Source organism: Panthera uncia, chromosome B4 (genome assembly GCF_023721935.1).
Source record: "Panthera uncia isolate 11264 chromosome B4, Puncia_PCG_1.0, whole genome shotgun sequence".
Classification (NCBI taxonomy): domain Eukaryota; kingdom Metazoa; phylum Chordata; class Mammalia; order Carnivora; family Felidae; genus Panthera; species Panthera uncia.
In genome coordinates this window covers 120,728,108-120,748,005 of record NC_064809.1, presented here as the reverse complement: position 1 = coordinate 120,748,005, position 19,898 = coordinate 120,728,108, and the positions used below count along the sequence as shown (strand labels likewise).

Below are 19,898 nucleotides of genomic sequence, written 5' to 3'. Positions count from 1 at the left end.
GGGGAAAGGTAGGGCTGGAAATCTGGAGAGAGGCTGGGGGGCATCTACATACATGTGAGTGCTGCGACCAGGGAAACAAGGACCTCTGAGTGATGGTAGGAGTTGGTTACTGGGAAGTTATGTATACTTAAAAGGAGAAAAAAGACCTTGTGAAGCAGTAAGAGATTAGAAGAGGGTCGGGATATCATATTTCCTCCAAGCCAAGGAAGGAGGGCTGCTTAGAGGACTGGACAAATGAGGACTGAAGGAAGGCCCTTAGGTCTGGTGAGTGGGGCGTCAATGGTAACCCGAGAGACGGAAGGGGACGTATGTGGGAGGAACTGAACTGTAGGGCTTTAAGAGACGAATGTGTGATAATGAAATGGAGAAACAGCATGTATTGCTATTAGTTTGAGAAGCTCGTCAGTGAAAGCAGAAAGATGAAAAGTCACGATATTATCAACTTCAGGTGAGGTTTGATCCAGGATATGTGTGTTTGTGTGGAGCAGGACAGGAGCCAAGGAGAGGGGCAGATTGGAGATGCCCGTGGGGACTCTGTGAGGGGAACAGGACTCTGACAGTTCAGGGAGGGGTGAGTTCTTGGAAAGGAGGTTGGGCACTTCTTCCTCTGAGATAGAGAGGAGGGAAGAAAATGGGTGAACACAGGGCTAAGTTGAAATTTAAAAGAAAAGGGTAAATGAAGTATACCAGACTGCAATTTCCTGGTATCTATTTCCCCCTTTCATAGTAAGCAATGTGCCCCCTCCTGAATGTTTAGCCTGACAAATGATTGTTTGGAAAGAAGACTAAGTTTACCAGCTTTCCTTGAAGCTAGATATGAGCTCATGCCTAAGTTTTGGATGATGAGATGTAAGTGAGAGTGATGTGGATAACTTCTAAGAAGTTTTCATGAAGTGAAGAGTCTGACCTTCTCCTCTTTCCTCCTTCCTGCTGGTTGGATTGTGGATACAATGGCTGGAGATGCAGCAGCTGTTTTAGACAAAGAGGCGTCCTTGGGAATGGAGGTCAGGCAGGGTCAAGCAACAAGACAAAAGGTATCTGAGTCTCTGACACTGTGGTGTGTCTGTAGCTCTGGGCCACCCACTTCCTGACTTTTGCATGGAAGAGAAATCAAGTCACTGTTCATTTGGGTTTGCTGTTGCTTGCAGCCAGTTGTAAATCGAACCACTACCTGAGGGCAATCTGAGGCTTTGTCAGTACAGCCAGCATGGACGCCATCTTTGAAGTGGAGGATAGGAAGTGCGAGCAGTAGGGGTCTAGGATAGATCTAGATCTAGGTCCGGGATGGCTGCTGAGAAAGGGGGCACTTCTAAAGATACATATGACGGACGTGTGAAAGAACTACAGGCCTGTGGGCCCAGAGGTGCCGTACCACACCTGGCTGCCTCCAGGGCTCAGGGGGTCAGTATCTCAGAGCAGAGGTAACCCATTTCCCAGACACCTGTTGGAAAGCTCTTGGGTCAAGCTGCAGAAGGTCAGTGTGACACGAAGAGCACTTTCAGTAGGCACAGGAGAGCAGGAAGAATTCAGGCCAGGGAGCCAGGATCAGTCAGTCCTTTCCTGGCTAACACCGCGGTATAGCATAAACTATTACATAACCAGTGATGATGGTGGTTCATTTGAATAGGGTATTACTTGTTACCAAACGTACTCACAGATATTCTTGTTAATGTTATGTTTTCTGAAATGGGATATTAATAGTAAGATAACCCATCTTTAATTTCTCGCATCGGACATTTAGAAGATTGTAACCAACTGGAGTGTTCTTATGTGTTGAAAAAGTTTTGGTAGAGGAGTGATTTAAGTGCCCCTGAAATAAATATGCTGAACCAGTAAAGGGAATTTATTAAAAAAATTTTTTTTTAATGTTTATTTATTTTTGAGACAGAGACAGCACACGAGTGGGGTGGGGCAGAGAGGGAGACACAGAATCCAAAGCAGGCTCCAGACTCCAAGCTGTCAGCACAGAACCTGATACGGGGCTCGAACCCACAAACTGTGAGATCATGACCTGAGCCGAAGTTGGACACTCAACCGACTGAGCCATGCAGGCGCCCAGGAATTTATTTTTTTTTAAGTTTATTATTTATTTTGAGAGAGAGAGAGAGAGAGAGAGAGAGAGAGAGAGAAAGAGAGAAAATCCCAGGCAGGCTCTACACTGTCAGCAGAGAGCCCAGTGTGGGGCTCGAACTCACAGAGCATGAGATCATGACCTGAGCATAAGTTGGATGCCAAAGGGAATCTAAATTCGAGTCTCTAAGCAAAAATGTGTCAAATGTAAAATAAACAGATGTCTGGTCACCCTGGAATTCAAGGGCCATTTAGATAGTGTTTTTGGGTGTTCATCTGAATGCTAGATAAAACCTTCCCTGGGAACTTTAACATATGTGAGACATTGTCATATCATTCTTCAAAAATATTTGTTACGACTCTTAACTAACAACCTCTGAAAACATTTCCCCAAATTTAGTTTTAGTTTACAATGTCTCCCAATAGCGATTTCATCCTTTTATAAATATTTAGAATTCTCTAAGAAAAGAAACAATGTAAAGCCTACCGTCTTTTGCAAGTTCATTATAAAACGAGCCTCTCTTGGGTGGGTGGCTACTGTGCCCGATCTCATGCGGAGTTCCCTCAGGACTGGTGTCCTTTTCATTTTGTGCAGACTCAGTCCCTGACAGAGATGCTTCCCAAAGTACAGAATGCTACTGGAGAACTCTATCTTGAAGTAGGGATGACTCAGGAGGGGTTCCAGTGTTTCCAGAGAGCATGGTCGAACCTGATGGATATTTCCCCCAGCGACGTGAAAGACGGCCAGGACTTAGTGAAGCAAAAAGGTATGGCGGACACATGCAGAGAGAATAACCCGATGGGTTTCAGAGGTAGATCGACTCTGGGCTATTCCCACCCACCAAGAAAGGGGAGTGGGTGTATGTGCTTTTGTGCACTTGAGTATTTTGGCGGGCAGGTGAGGGTTGACCATTAACCCTCCTCTTCTGACAGAGCAGCCTTAGGGCATGTTGAAGGCCGTTGTGTTGTGCCTCAGGAAGGGGGCCCTTCAGAGGACTCTGAAGCCTGCCTTTCTGGGTTTGAATCTCACCTCTCCACTTACTGGCTCTCTGCCCTTAGACGCATGACTCAACCTTTCTGGGGCACCTTTTTCATATTTATAAGGGACGGATAAAAAGAGTGTCGATTGCACGTTGTTGTGAGACTAGAGGTGTTCGTAAGAGACCATGAGACATGCAGAATGGTGCCTGGCATATAGTTAGGTCCTCAAGGGAGCCGTTGCTTTATTCTCCAGCATTTGATGCCCGAGGCTGCTGTGGTACCGCTAATTGAGCAGAGACAAAGAATGTTTAGTGAATGAAGATATTAAGCATTTTCGACCCACTGATTTACAGTCAGGCTAAGCTGAAGGATTCTAGACTTGTGCCATATTGAAATGGCTGCATTCATTAGCTTTTGTTGTATAACAAACCACCCCAAAGCTCAGCCATTCCAACAATGGCCATTTACCATTGTCCATCGTCTGTGGGTTGGCTGGGGGCCTTCCACAGGTGTGGGGTGGGCTCGGCAGATGAGCGCTGGGCTCACGCGAGTGTCTGAGATCAGCAGGCAGGGCCAACATGGCTGCCTGGTCTACCACGGCTTCATGTAGATGTCTGGTGGTTGTCTCCTCAGATGACGGGGTGGCTGGACCATGGGTTCCTCATCCTGCAGGAGGATAGCGAGGGCCCGTTCACTTGGTGGCTCACAGGATTCCAAAAGGAGGGGAGCAGAAGCCTGTGCCCAGGCACTAACCTAGGCTTAGAACTGGCACAGAGCCCCTTCAGCAGCATTCGATTGGTCAAAGTGAGTCACCAGCCTTCTCTCAAAGGTGGAGAGAGACTCCACCTCTTTCTTTAATTTTATTTATTTATATTTTATTTTATTTTTTTAAATTTACATCCAAATTAGTTAGCATATAGTGCAACAATGATTTCAGGAGTAGATTCCTTAAGCCCCTTACCCATTTAGCCCATCCCCCCTCCCACACCCCCTCCAGTAACCCTCTGTTTGTTCTCCATATTTATGAGTCTCTTCTGTTTTGTCCCCCTCCCTGTTTTTATATTATTTTTGCTTCCCTTCCCCTAGGTTCATCTGTTTTGTCTCTTAAAGTCCTCATATGACTGAAGTCATATGATATTTGTCTTTCTCTGACTGATATTAGCATAATACCCTCCAGTTCCATCCATGTAGTTGCAAGTGGCAAGATTTCATTCTTTTTGATTGCTGAGTAATACCCCATTGTCTATATATACCACATATTCTTTATCCATTCATCCATCGATGGACATTCAGGCTCTTTCCATACTTTGGCCATTGTTGATAGTGCTGCTATAAACATGGGGGTGCGTATGTCCCTTAGAAACAGCACACCTGTATCCCTTGGATAAATGCCTAGTAGTGCAATTGCTGGGTCGCAGTGTAGTTCTATTTTTAGTTTTTTGAGGAACCTCCATACTGTTTTCCAGAGTGGCTGCACCAGCTTGCATTCCCACCAACAATGCAAAAGAGATCCTCTTTCTCTGCATCCTTGCCAACATCTGTTGTTGACTGAGTTGTTAATGTTAGCCATTCTGACAGGGGTCAGGTGGTATCTCGGTGTGGTTTTGATTTGTATTTCCCTGATGATGAGTGAAGTTGAGCATTTTTTCATGTGTCGGTTGGCCATTTGAATTTATTCTTTGGAGAAGTGTCTATTCATGTCATTTGCCCATTCTTCATTGGATTATATGTTTTTTGGGTGTTGAGTTTGATAAGTTCTTTATAGATTTTGGATACGAATCCTTTATCTGATACATCGTTTGCAAATATCTTCTCCCATTCTGTTGGTTGCCTTTTAGTTTTGCTGATTGTTTCCTTCACTGTGCAGAAGCTTTTTATTTTGATGAGGTCCCAGTAGTTCATTTTTGCTTTTGTTTCCCTTGCCTCTGGAGACGTGTTGAGTAAGAAGTTGCTGCGGCAAGATCAAAGAGGTTTTTTCCTGCTTTATCCTTGAGGATTTTGATGGCTTCCTGTCTTACATTGAGGTCTTTCATCCATTTTGAATTTTTGTGAATTGTGTAAGAAAGTGGTCCAGGTTCATTCTTCTGCATGTCGCTGTCCAGTTTTCCCAGCACCACTTGCTGAAGAGATTGTCTTTATTCTATTGGATATTCTTTCCTGCTTTGTCAAAGATTAGATGGCCACTAATGTTTGTGGGTCCATTTCTGGGTTCTCTATTCTGTTCCATTGATCTGAGTGTCTGTTTTTGTACCAGTACCATACTGTCTTGATGATTACAGCTTTGTAATACAGCTTGAAGTCCGGGATTGAGATGCCTCCTGCTTTGGTTTTCTTTTTCAAAATTGCTTTGGCTATTCAGGGTCTTTTCTGGCCCATTAAGGATGATGTTAGCATTGGGTCGTTCATATATGGCTTTTATGATCTTGAGGTATGATCCTTCTATCCCTACTTTCTTGAGGGTTTTTATCAAGAAAGGATGCTGTATTTTGTCAAATGCTTTCTCTGCATTTATTGAGAGGATCATATGGTTCTTGTCCTTTCTTTTATTGATGTGATAAATCATGTTAATTGTTTTGCAGATATTGAACCAGCCCTGTATCCCAGGTATAAATCCTACTTGGTCATGGTGAATAATTTTATTAATGTATTGTTGGATCCGGTTGGCTAATATCTTGTTGAGGATTTTTGCATCCATGTTCATCAGGGAAATTGGTCTATTGTTCTCCTCTTTGGTGGGGTCTCTGTCTGGTTTTAGAATCAAGGTAATGCTGGCCTCATAGAAAGAGTTTGGAAGTTTTCCTTCCATTTCTATTTTTTGGAACAGCTTCAAGAGAATAGGTGTTACTTCTTCCTTAAGTGTTTGGTAGAATTCCCCTGGAGAGCCATCTGGCCCTGGACTCTTGTTTTTTGGCAGATTTTTGATTACTAATTCGATTTCTTTACTGGTTATGGGTCTGTTCGAATTTTCTATTTCTTCCTGTTTCAGTTTTGTTAGTGTATATGTTTCTAGGAATTTGTCCATTTCTTCCAGATTGCCCATTTTATTGGCATATAATTGCTCATAATATTCTCTTATTATTGTTTTTATTTCTGTTGTGTTGGTTGTGATCTGTCCTCTTTCATTCTTGATTTTATTTATTTGGGTCCTTTCCTTTTTCTTTCTGATCAAACTGGCTAGTGGTTTATCAATTTTGTTAATTCTTTCAAAGAACCAGTTTCTGGTTTCATTGATCTGTTCTACTGGTTTTTGTTTGTTTGTTTTTTTTGTTTGTTTGTTTTCTATATCATTAATTTCTGCTCTAATCTTTATTATTTCCTGTCTTCTGCTGGTTTTGGGTTTTATTTGCTGTTCTTTTTCCAGCTCCTTAAGGCATAAGGTTAGGTTGTGTATCTGAGATCTTTCTTCCTTTTTTAGGAAGGCCTGGATTCCTATATACTTTCCTCTTATGACCGCCTTTGCTGCGTCCCAGAGATTTTGGGTTGTGGTGTTATCATTTTCATTGACTTCTATATACTTCTTAATTTCCTCTTCAGCTGCTCGGTTAGCCCATTCATTCTTTCGTAGGATGTTCTTCAGTCTCCAAGTATTTGTTACCTTTCCAATTTTTTTCTTGTGGTTGATTTTGAGTTTCATAGTGTTGTGGTCTGAAAATATGCATGGTATGATCTCAATTTTTTGTACTTGCTGAGGGCCAAATTGTGTCCAAGTATACGGTCTATTCTGGAGAACATTCCATGTGCACTGGAGAAGAATGTATATTCTGCTGCTTTAGGATGAAATGTTCTAAATATATCTGTTAAGTCCACCTGGTCCAATGTGTCATTCAAAGCCATTGTTTCCTTGTTGATGTTTTGATTAGATGATCTGTCCATTGTTGTGAGTGGGGGAGAGACTCCACCTCTTGATGGGAGGAGGCATAGAGTGACATTGCAAAGGGGAATCAGTACAAGTTGGCATGCGGGGTTACGGCTGTTTTTGCAATCTACCACCATGGCTAGAAGATCAAAGGTCACCTTGGGCAAGCCACTTCTCCTCACTAGATATCATCTATAAATCCACTTTGATAGTAATAGTTCTCATTTGTTGAATGCTTGTTATGTATGACACTTTATGCTCATGATCTTTTATCTTCAAATATACCTGATGTGGTATGTATTGCTACCCCCATTTTATAGATGAGGGAACTGAAGGTCAGAAAGATAGAATAATTTAAACTACTTCAGCTCCCACAGCCAGCAGATTTGGAGCTGGGAGTTCAAGCTAGGCCTGTCTGACCCTAAAGTCTGTCTGCAATAACTCCTCACTATACAGAATCTCTTCTAGCATTGATGTGTATGAAGCTATAATCCTTGATATACAGAGTATAGCTTCTGAGGCACCCTCATGCAGACAGGACTGGTTATAGGCATGCTAGGACCTTGGTGAGCAGAGGATACCAGGGAGGGAACCAGGGGCACTTAGGTGGGTTCTGGGACTGGCCTTCCAAAGCCAGCTGGGCAGTTCAAAGTACAGAGCTCCAAGGAATTGAGCAGACCTTGGCATGGGGTAGACAAATGTGTTTCCCCAAGGAGGTCAAACCAGCAGGAGGGGTGGGGTCCCGCTGAAAAGAGATGCTTGGGGGTAGATCATTGTCCTTATCAGCAACTTTGATGGGGACCCACTATAGCTCCAGGCTTCTGACAAGAGTCAGGCCGGGATTCAGGGCCCAAGAGAGCAGATAAAGGGAGAGGGGCAAGGATTCCAGCCTGGCCAGAGCTCATACATTCAAGAACTGTGTACTGAGCACCTGCGATGCACCCAGGGCTTTGCTGAACCCAGTACAGTGAGCAGGACAGTCACCAACACTGCTCTCTAATGGAGGTGACAGGTAACACACAATGATTGCAGGTTGGAATAAATACAATGGAAGACACAGAGGAGCCACAGGTAGAGCTTAAGCAGGGGGAGAGTCTGCCTCTGAAGGGTCAAGAGGGCATTTAAGTTGAGACATGTGGTCCTGGCAAAGGACACAGCATGTGCAGAGCCCCGGGGTGGGAAGGGGCTTGGCCTGTGCTAGCTGTGGGAAGAGCCTCCCTGAGCAAAGGGCAGGAGGCAGCTGGGCCCGAATTGTGTCGGGCCTTGGGCAAGCATTCGGATTTTATTCTCAGTGAGGGGTAAGCCGTTACAGAGAGTTAGGCTGGGGATGGCATCATCCGATTTCTGTTTTGAGACCACTTTTGCTGCGGTGTGGAGAATGGACTACATGGCGGGTGAGAGGGGACATTGGGAGATCGGGTACATGGCTCTATCCCTCCCTGATGCCCAAGTGAAAGACGTGAGGCCCTGGGTGAGGTGGGGGTGGGGCAGTGAATGTGGTCCCACTGATGACGGAAAAGATGCCTCTTGACAGTTTCATGGTAATCTTCTATAATCACAACTGAATTCCATAGCACAGGGAGTTAAGTCTGATTTTCTTTACTGCCACCAATGCTGGACTAATGCCTTCTGGGAACATTGTTGGGGCTTTTTCTCTTCCTAACAAAGTAGGGCTTAGAAAATCCTTTCTGCATTTTAGGACTCTGTATTAGTGTCAGAATATATAACTCTCAATAAAGGAGCAAGATGCTGGGCCTTTGCAGAAGGTACATCCCCAAGGCAGTGTGTATCTAAGGATAGCTCATGATTTCTTAGTTGGATTTATAGGGCTAATTCATGTGCTTCTTGTTGTAAGCTTTATCATTTTATTATTATTGCAAGACTGTGCTGGCTGCCTTCTGTAGGACTTGGCTACCACAGTGATGATCCATATTCTTACTTAATTTCTGATCTATTCATTTGCAAAACGGTCTCAGAATTCGGTTCCAATCTGTTGTCGTAGCTCTTCAGCCTTGTAATTGATGTGCACACACAAATTCGTTGTATGAAAACCAAGCCCTGTGCAATGTAGGCCAGGAATTGATTTATTAAGAAAATCCTGGCTATTGGCAGTGATGAAGAAATGATGTTAAATGCTCTGCCTATTGACATCTTAAGTCTTTTGTAGAACAAAAAAACCTTAAGCATCGTCTTCTTTGCCAAAATGTATTCTCTGCAGGCAGAGTGCTGAACAACCTGGTAAAGTCAGCAAGTGAAAAGTACTTAAAAGAAAATCATATTTTGGAATGTGCTACTGAAATTTCCAGCTTTTTGGACAACAACCCCTGTGACCAGGCTACCATGAAATACACCGAAGGTGTTCTGATGTAAACACGAATTTTTTTCTTGAAAAATTATTGTTTTCTGTACTAGTTTTTATTGTTAAGATTAATATTCTTTTTTTTTTTAACATTTATTTGTTTTTGAGAGAAAGAATGTAGCCTGAGTGGGGGAGGGGCAGAGAGAGGAGGACAGGGGATCTGAAGCAGGCTCCACGCTGTCAGCACAGAGCCCGATGTGTGGCTTGAACTCACGAACCGTGAGATCATGACCTGAACTGCAATTAAGAGTCGGCCTCTTAACCGACTGAACCACCCAGGTGCCCCAAGATTAAGATTCTTAAGCCACACTTGTTAATCCATTTTCCATCTAACTGGGTGAAGAAATGCCGAATGTTAGCATTTCTATCCTCTGCTTCTGTGGTTCTCAACTAGGGGTGACTTTGCTCCTCGGGGCACCTCTGGTAATGTCTGGAGGCATTTGGAGGGGTTCTTACTGACACCTAGTGGGTAGAGGCCAGGATGATGCTACACATTATACAATACACAAGACAGCCCCACAACATAGTACCTAGCCCAAGTGTCAATAGTGATCGGGTTGAGAATAGTGTCTAGTTTCTTATAAGATATTCACTTATCTCCTTATAAGTCACTGTGAAGGTCTTGAATCTCTATATTAGAAACTGCTCTGCTGTTCTGTTTCTTTCTGTATAAAATAAAAGATGTTTGTAAGAATTACCTTTGATAGTACAATGAAGTAGCCAATAATATCGTACCCAGTAAAGACACACATGCATTTTATTCTCAGATTTGCTGCTGGAGACACGTCTCTTGCAAAAAATGAGACTTCAAGAATGCTTAAATATCAGGAGAAGTTTGTTTGGTGAGAAAAATATCCTAGTTGGAGAAATTATGGAATTTTTAGCAGATTTACTATCTTTTCTACCGGAAGAGAGTGAAAGGTAAATTTATATCAAATGTTCTAAGTAGCGTGTCTTCTCCTCCCCCCTCCCGCCCCCCACCAAAATACCAGTGGCTGGGAGGTCTGGGGTTGACCCATCGAGGGTGCCTCACTTCTTTGACTGCAGCCTTGTTCAGAAACCTGAGAGTTCTGTCCCTGTCTGTCAGGACACTGACTGTAATGTATTTGAAAGGACCTCTTGACCCACGAATTGTGTCGAAGTTTTTGCAGTAGGAAAAATACAAAGGAGTGTGATGTTGTTGTGTTTCCCTGAATCACTCCCAGGCCTTGTGAGGAAGATGTACAGCCGACCCTTAAACCGCACAGGTGTGAACTGTGTGGATCCACTTATATATGGATTTAAAAAAAAATAAATACGGTACAGGACTGTAAATGCATTTTTTCTTCCTTATGATTTTCCTCATAACATTTTCTTTTCCCTAGCTTATTTCGTTGTAAGAGTACAGTATATACAATACGTATGATATACAAGTCTGTACTAATTGACTGCTTATGTTATCAGTAACACAGTCAACGGTACACTATTAAAGTTTTGGGGAGTCAAAAGATATGCACATTTTCAGTTGCACAGGGGTTGGTGTCCCTCTCCACCCCCCCCCCCCCACCAGCGTGGTTCAAGGGTTAACTGTATTTATATCCTGACTCTGTGCAGGTCTCAGCTCCATTGTCTGTGGGGCCACACCCCATGGGTCTCCTCCTGGAAGACCCAGGCTTTCCCTCTGTGTTTTCCTTCTCCTCTCCTCGCTTGGGAAGTCCCCTTCCTCTCCTGTGACGCTTGGGGCTTTCCTTCTGCTCTCCACACAAGGCAATGTTAAGGCTGTTAGAGAAAAAACTGTTCATAATGATGTAGGGCAGGCCTGGCCCAGGGACCCAGAGCGGGGTGCTGTGAGACCAGCTAAGGGGTCCTTGGCTTCAGGCAGGATGGAAATCAAACATGAGCCAGCAGGAGGTGAAAGCAGAGTTTACTGAAAAAAAAAAAAAAAATATATATATATATATATAGAGAGAGAGAGAGAGAGACAGACAGGCAGACAGACAGACAGATGGGGTGTCCAGGAGACTCAGAAAGGAAAAGAGCGCGAGTCTCATTTTTGCTTGGGGTCTGGGAGTTTTTACTGAGGATGGCGGTCTGGTGTACATGTCCCCTCAGGCATCCAGGAACCAGCTAGATCAAAGATGAGGGCCCAGGTGTTAGTTCTTGGAGCCAGGGGTCCTTGGCGTGGAGATGTCTAGTGCTTGTGGTCTGGAGTACCCGTGATGGCTTCTTCTGGTCATTCTCGCCCGGCCCGTCCTTAGATGTTATCTATTCCTGAGAAATCATTAATTCCTTGTCCCTGGCAAGGAGGACATATGCTCTTTGCCTTCTGAGGCATGTGTAGAGTGGGTAGGGGTGCAGGTCCTAGCAAGAATAAAAGCCAGAAAAGAAGGAAAAAAACAACTTTTTCTCTCATGGAGTCCCTTTGCTTTTCCTGTCTCAGTAACACTTGTTAAAGAAAGATAAGGTGGACTTTTTTTCAGGTCCTGCAGTGAGGTTTTGCGGGGGGAGAGATTGGACACAACCCCCAATACAAAGAGAATTTGTGTGTGGGGGGGATCGGTGGACGGAAAATTGCTGAGAAGAAACATCGGGGGTGAGGAGGATTCAAGCTCAATGGACCTAAGGGGATTCTTTTTTTTTTTTTTTTCAATGTTTTCTTAAATGTTTTAATGTTTATTTATATTTGAGAGAGAGCGCAAGTGGGGGAGGGGCAGAGAGAGAGGGAGACAGAGGATCCCAAGCAGGCTGTGCACTGACAGCAATGAGCCCTGTGGGGCTTGAACTCACGAACCGTGAGATCATGACCTGAGCTGAAGTCAGACGCTCAACCGACTGAGCCACCCAGGTGCCCCCGACCTAACAGGATGCTTGCTGAAAGCAGGCCGGCATGATCAGACCTCACCTGGGGTATGACGGGGAATGAGGAACCCGGTTTTGACAGTGATCAGACATCAGGGGGCGGGGAGTCCTCTTTAAACGGACTTATCAGGATTCTTGCTAAAATTGGACGGTGCAGAAATGAACACAGACATCTAAAAGTTAAGGCCTGTTTGAGAAAGAGTGAGAAGGCCGTGAGCCTCCGGAGTTTGGTCAAGGAGAGATTCTTTGTCAGTTCCTGTGTTTGGGAGAGGGGTATAGGTGTCATCCTATGGGTGGAATCAGCGTTAGCATCTACCACTTCTCTCGCCAGATGGGTGTGAGAGAAGGTTCTTTGTGAGTCCAGACGCTGATACACCCCACCCTTCCTTTGGCTCTGGCTCACACCCTCTCAGAGCCGAGTCAGCCAACCGGAAGGCTGGAGATGCTCTAGGTTATATTACAAAGTTGTGGAGTTTTCGTAGTTTCTGTCCCTCCGCTCTCTGTTCTCCGTCTTACCTCTCCCCAGACAGGCAACCTCTTCCCACTTTTGCTCCCAGGAGGGATGAGAGGTTGCCAATGGGCACTTAGTCTTTCTTGGAGTATTCACCTTCAAAAGCGTAGCCCAAATGAGCACGTAGTTAGGGTTAACTTTACAGGTGCTGTCCCATTCATTTCCTCGTTGGTAAAATGAGAGTGAGGATAGTGTCTTCCTCACAGGGTGACTGTGAGGACGAAGAGATCCCGTCTGTGAAGTGCTTAGCGGAAAGCCTGGCACATTCCAAAAGGGCTCATTAAATGGGGTTCTTAGTATTGTTATTTTGCTCCGCATCAGGTAATTGTTTAGGTGCCGGATACCACATAAGCCTCCTTTCGTTCCCCTTAAGACCCGCACCTGTGAACACAGACAGGCCTTTCTTTAGAGAAGCAAACAGCTTGACAGTGAAACCAATGCCTCGCAAAAGAAAAATCTAAACACTAGCATACTGACTGAGTCATCCGTGCTGCCTGGGGCTGCCCCATCACAAGTCCACAGCGGGTGGGGTGTGAATCACAGACGCTTAATATTGCTAGTCCGTTCCACAGGGGGGGCCTCTGCGGCAGACAGCCTGACCATACTCGGATGCCTTTTGCCCAGGTCTCATTAGCAGCGATCAACCTTCTGGAGTAACAGGAAGCCTTTTTCCTTGTGGAAGGTTGTCCTTAGGTGACTACATCTTTCTTAGCATTAGTTAAGGCCAGGAGATATTTTGCTGTGCGACTCGCCTCACCTCTCACACATGTGTAGATCCTTTGTCCCGGTGGCCAGGTGCCCTTGAGACAGCGCTCATGCACTACAGAAATGATCCGTGGGATCCTGAGGGCCTTGCAGCATGGGGGTGGGGAGGGCTGGAAAAAGGAGGTTAAATTAAAAGCAACAGGACAGAGAAGAGTGAATAAGCTGTCTTAAGAGGAACAGTAAATGTTCTCAGTAAAATAAATGTCATCTACTCTTTCTTGACTTTGTATCCACTCATCAGCAGCTACCCTTTCATCAGTCACCTTTTCAAGGTCAAGTTTCTTCCTGACTTCCCATTCATTGTCTTTGAACATCTACCTCCATCCAGCTCCATTTTCTCTACTCCAGTGAATGTCATCAGGAACATGTTACATGTGTCCCTTTGTACTTTTTGGTCTTGTTGGCCTTCTCATGCTGAGGTAAGGACTGTGCTGATGACTCCCTTCCGGAAACAACTCTCTTCTGGTGCCTGAGATCCCCTCCCTCCTGGATCTCTTCTCTGATGATCCCTTCTCAGTTCTTTTGTGGGTTTCCTCTTTCTCTCACTGACTCTTGTTCAAATGATGATGCTCCCTTGGGATCAGTTCATGGACGCTGTGCTTGGACGCTGGTCTCAATTTTAGCCCCCCAACCTCACCTGTGCCTAGAGCTTCAGCCATAAGGTGCTGGCTGCCTGCCGTCATGTTCCTCTTAGACCTATCATCTATTGGGTGTCTCCACTTGAGTATTCCAAAGTATTTGGGCATTTTCGAGTCCACATTCTCAAGACTGAACACGTCCACCCTCTCTTCCTGACGAAACGCGTCTTCTGTTTCACCCAGTGCAGACACCATGGGGTCATCTTGATCGTGTTTATGATCAGTCACTATACTAAAGGCTTTGCATGCGTTTTCTTGTCAAATCCTCAAAACAATTCTGTTGAGCTCATTTTGAAGGTGAGAAAGCTGAAGTTCAGAAGATTAGGATGCTTGCCCAGCTTTAAGTGGTCAAGCCAGGATTCCCACCCAGGCAGTCTGATTGCAGAGCTCTATGCCTAACTAACCTCCATGTTACTACCAGGCCTGTCTATCTTGAGAGCTCAGGTTCTAACCATGTCACTCTACTGGGCGATGCCCCAATGATCCCAGCACCAGGGCCACAACATTCACTGTAATGCCCAGGTTCAGCGGATCTCCTTTTTCGTCTGGGGGTCACTGCATCACCTCAGACCCTCATTCTTCCTTTGGAGTAACTGGCCTCCCTGACTGTAGCCTTACCTGCTGCAGTCTCTCCTCCACATCGTCCATCCAGGGGAATTTTCTACAATGCATGTTAGATCACATCATACTCTTAATGGAGATTTTGCACCACGAAGCCCCGAACCCTTAGGTTTGCACTTAGTGCCCTTCATGAGTGGCTGGTCCTTTGTTTCACTCTTCAGGCTCTGCTCCTACCTTGGGAAGTTCTCTGAGACACGGATTAGTTTTACTCATCTTTTTTTTTTTTTTTTAATTTTTTTTAACGTTTATTCATTTTTGAGACAGAGAGAGACAGAGCATGAATGGGGGAGGGTCAGAGAGAGGGAGACACAGAATCTGAAACAGGCTCCAGGCTCTGAGCTGTCAGCACAGAGCCCGATGCGGGGCTCGAACTCACGGACCGCGAGCTCATGACCTGAGCTGAAGTCGGCCGCTTAACCGACTGAGCCACCCAGGTGCCCCAGTTTTACTCATCTTTGAGCCCCAGCCCTGAATGTTTGTTGAATGAATGAATGAATGAATGAATGCAAAACTTTAATTAAATTTCTCTTTTCTAGATGCCAAAGGAAGCAAGCAATTGAATATTATAAACAAGTGATACGAATAAAGGAAAATGCAGGGACTTTCACCAATTCCTCATCGTCAGGAAGCAGCTGAGCATTAGCCTAAGTGACACCTTGTGTAAATTAGATAATTGCTGACATATTTCTATTAGAAGAGGGTGACTTTTCCCTTTGACCTGCATACTTGGCTTATTTTAAAAATGCTTTCATTTTGAAGCAGGTAACTCCTGTTGACTATGTAAGCGTCTTGTTTACCTTGTCTTATCAGGAAAGCGTCTTAGTCTGTCCGGACTGCTGTAACAGAATACCACAGACAGGGAGGCCTAGACAACAGATACCTGTTTTTCACAGTTCTGAACGCTGGGAAGTCCAAGATCAGGTGGCAATAGACTCATGAGAGAGCCTGCTTGCTGGTTCATAGACAGCTGTTTTCTCACTGTGTCCTCACATGGTGGGAGGACGGACACCCCTTTTATGAGGACACCGATCCCATTCATGAGGGGGTTGCCCTCATGACCCACTCACCTCCCAACAGCCTCATCTCTGAATGCCATCCTGTTGGGGGTTAGGAGTTCAGCAAAAGAATTTGGGAAGAGGACACACTCAGTCCATAATGGAAAGAAGTCTTTCCATCTTCTAAAAGTCTTTCCATCCGTCTCTCAATCTCTTGTGGGCGGGACACCGTGCCCGGCTAGACCCTGTCTTGTCAGCGTGGCTTCCCTTCCTGCCCATTCTGTTGTAAGACACTGTTTGTATAGGAATAGCCTCTTCATACTTATTCCTGTGACCCTGGAGTAACACGTGACTGAAAATCACAAATGGCTTTTCACATGGGCCTACCTTTGATTGAATGTTTTTTAACTTTTTTACCTTTATTTATTTATTTTTAGAGAGAGAGCACGCAGTCATGTGTGCACATGAGTGGAGGAGGGGCAGAGAGAGAGAGAGAGAGAGAGAGAGAGAGAGAGAGAATCCCAAGCAGGCTCCATACTATCACCACAGAGCCTGATGTGGGTCTCAAACTCCTGAACTGTGAGATCATGACCTGAGCCAAAATTAAGAGTCAGATGCTTAACCAACTGAGCCACCCAAGAGCCCCATTAAGGGCATTTTAAATGTTAATTACTTGTGTTATTATCATTCATTCATTCATTCATTCATTCAACAAGTATTTGCTGCACCTTAAAGCAGTAAGAACATTTTATTTAGGACTGTTGCAATAGGGGAAAGAGGCCTCAGTACAAAAGTACACTCAATTCTGAATACAGCATGGGCAAGTGAGAATTTATAGCCAAGGAGTAGGGAGGGAGTCAATGGATAGAAAATTCACCCAGAGGAAACGTCCGATGTAAGGAATTCGGGCTCAATGAACCTAACAGGGTTCTTGCTGAAGGCAGGCCTCACCTGGGCTGTGAAGGGGACTGAGGAACCTGATGTCCAGGGTGATCAGACACTGAGGATGGCTAAACTGACTTAGGAGGATTCTTGCTAAAACAGGACAACGCAGAGATGAACACAGAAGCCCAAAGTGAGGCCTGGTTGAAAAAGAGCTGAGAAGAGCCTGAACTGAGTTTGATCAATCGGAGAATCTGAGGTGACAGTCTGTGGGGCAATAAATTCTACATTTTGTTTCCTCTTCTGGTCATGGTTTTGTGAGACACTTATTCAAAAATGAAGTGTTTCTGTGTAATATATCCTGTACAGCTTGTCTCCTCTCAATTTCAATCCAGTTTCAAGACAAATCTTAACCTGATAAAACTGTTAATTCTGGAGATTTTAGTACGAATCCTGACTATGAAAAGAGGATTTTTGTGATTTATATTCCAGGCTACCTCTGACACAGAACCATATTACTGTTCTCCCTCTCTGATAAGTGTTTTTATTTATGTATTTATGAGAGAGCTCATATGTGCACAAGTGGGGCAGGGGCAGAGGGGGTGGAGAGAGAGAATCCCAAGCAGGCTCCATGCTGTCAGTGCAGAGCCCAAGGCGGGGCTCTATGCCATGAACCGTGAGATCAAGACCTGAGCCGAGAGCAAGACCTGAGCCGAGATCAAGAGTCGGATGCTCAACAGACTGAGCCACCCAGGCGCTCCTCTGATAAGTGTTTTAAATCCGCCTATTGAGAAATAATTTCAGTGGGAGTGTGGCTTTTCATATCCCATAATATCAAGCTGAATGTTCTGTACTGAATTGTTTATTTTGGAAGAAGTATGATAGATGAAGTTCACGTTATTTCCCTCTCCCTGGGATTCTTTTAAAAAAAGAAATGCCAACCATCTCTGTCAAATTTAGAAGGAAGAAATTAAACAAAAGCTCTAGTGGGTGACTTTTCATACGGTGAGTCAGTCCTCTCTCCTCAGAGGAGTTTTCAATGCTCAGCTCAGCTGTGGTCCTCTATAGCACTAGGTCTCTTAATCCAAAAGATCAGGTAAGTGACATAGACAAACTGCCTTTCAATTTTATTTTATTCTTTGCTTGAGAGAGAGAGAGAGAGAGAGCGCGCACATGTGGGGGTGGAAGAAAGAGAGACAGAGAGAATGCTCAGCATGGAGCCTGACTTGGGGCTCAATCTCATGACCCTGGGATCATGACCTGAGCTGAAATCGAGTCGGATGCTCAACTGACTGAGCCACTCAGGCATCCTATGCATTTCAATTTTAACTTCGACATATAAATAGTTATTTCTTCAAACTCTTAAATTTAGAATCAAGACTTTTTTTTTTTTTTAGAGTGGGTCCTCTGATTAGAATTAGCCGTCACCTTTCTCAAAATGTATCACCCACAATTTCCAGTTTTAGTTTCTGTAGGGTGAGAACTTGGACAATTGTCATGGTTTGTGTAAGATCCTTCTAGGTTGCTATCTCTTTCTTCCCTCCACCCTTTATGGTTGTCTTGCCCTGGAATGTGAAAGAATTCCAAAGCATTCAGCCTGTTTTTCATAGAAAACAATTCTCACTTCATTTTTTAAAGTAGACACCATACCCAGTGTGGAGCTGAATTCAGGGCTTAAACTCACGACACTGAGATCAAGACCCGAGCTGAGATCCAAGAGTCAGATGCTTAACCACTTGAGCCACCCAGGCACCCCACCAAAAATGTATTTTAGATCTAATACTCTTGTGGCTGATAGAGGATGGGGCTGGTAAGAGAGGACTGGAGAGTCTCCTGTGTTAACTGAGACCAGGACAGTAGAAATAGAGAGAAAGGGTTGTATTTGAGATTTCAGAGGTAAATCCAACTGTTTTCAGTGCTTGATTGGATGTGGGAGGTGAGGGAAGGGAACAAAGGTATCCCCCAGTTTATGGCCATACCAGAGGTGATTGGATCTGCGTGGATGAGGTTGTTGCCGTTCTAAGACAGGAAGCATAGGTTGAGAGTTGGGGTGGGATCCATGGTGAGCGAATTTAGGGCATGTTGAGTTTGAATCTCTTATGTGAGTGGGGACATTCAGTAGGCAGTAGAGTATATGACTCTGGTGCTTAGGAGCTAGAAGACTGAGCTGGAGAAAAATATTTTGGAGTCCTTAGCAGATGCTTGGTGGGTCAACGTGGTAGAATGGCTGAAAGAGCCAAGAAGAATATAAGACAAAAAGATGGCAAGAGATAGAAGTTGGAAGAATGCCAGTATTTAAGGGGTGGGCAGAGGGAAGAGTTGTAGTGAAAGATGAGGAATGGCTCTAGAAGGAGGCTGAGAATCGGTAAAGTCATGGAAGCTGAGAAAGGACAGGGCTGACAACTGACCACCAGCTTGAGAGCAGACCCTTGCGCCACAGAGGTCGCAGGGAACCTTCAGTTTTGGTGGAGTGGTAGGGGCAAAAGCCTGTGTAAGAGAGAACAATGAATTTGTTCCCTCTACTCAAAAGTGGGGTCTGCACAGGCCCCTGAATCGGTGGAATGAACTCATGCAGTACTGAGGCAGAGGACAGAGGTTGCTGCTTGTCATGTGCAGCCGGGTCCCTGTAAGTGGACCTGCCAGTGGTCTCAGTGGAGAGGGGTGGAATCCCTCCGTCCTCCTCCCCGCCCACATACCCTCTTTTATTGTTTCCTTTCAGGGCAGAAATGGAAAGCCCATGGAGACATCCAGTTGCAACGTTTCACTTTGAGACAATGATAGCTTTCTCCCTCCCTAATATGTTTGTAGACACACATTTATTGAAAGAATGAGGAAACAAGCTTAGTGTCTCAAACTGAAGGACTTTTGAGGAAGAAACTTGGACATGCATACTTAGCAAACAAAAAAACTTTCAACAAAGAACCTCTAGGCAATGCATAATCCTCCTTCCTCATTCACATTTGCAGGACACCTTCCGGGTAGAGAACATAGAAGGGGATTGTCTCTACTTAGCCCATTCATTCCCACACAGGTGCACAGGTGGTGGTGGGGGGGGGCTCCCTGTTGGGCAGTGTCCGTAGAGTTGATTCGATTTCCTGAGGACCTCCACCAACACCTGAGATCTTCCTTGTTAGCTGGTGGCAACCACCTGCATTGCAACTATGGACTGGGGAGAAAGTAAACACAGGGCTGGCATTGGAAAATCCCACGTGTTAGGTGACAGCAAATATTAGAGGAAGCAAGAGGCTTAAATTGTAGTAGAATACAGACTAGAAAAGGTTGTACTTTAGAAGAATACTTAAAAGGGCAGAGGATTGTCTTTGGATAAAAGATCTTGCTTTCTTTTTCTAGAGGAAATAGTAAAGTTACCGCTTTATTTTTT

The 19,898-nt window shown here is 44.7% G+C and overlaps 1 protein-coding gene across 1 annotated transcript in view; it reads left to right on the top strand.

Annotated features, from left to right (window-relative positions):
• LOC125919913 (putative tetratricopeptide repeat protein 41) overlaps positions 1-19,898 on the top strand; it is a gene marked incomplete at its 5' end in the record, with an annotated part of 69,758 nt that overhangs the window by 45,581 nt on the left and 4,279 nt on the right. Inside the window, 6 exon segments of the mRNA XM_049626718.1 lie at positions 2,666-2,837; positions 9,126-9,273; positions 10,034-10,061; positions 10,063-10,187; positions 15,176-15,252; positions 15,255-15,306. Coding sequence (XP_049482675.1) covers positions 2,666-2,837; positions 9,126-9,273; positions 10,034-10,061; positions 10,063-10,187; positions 15,176-15,252; positions 15,255-15,306 — 602 coding nt within the window.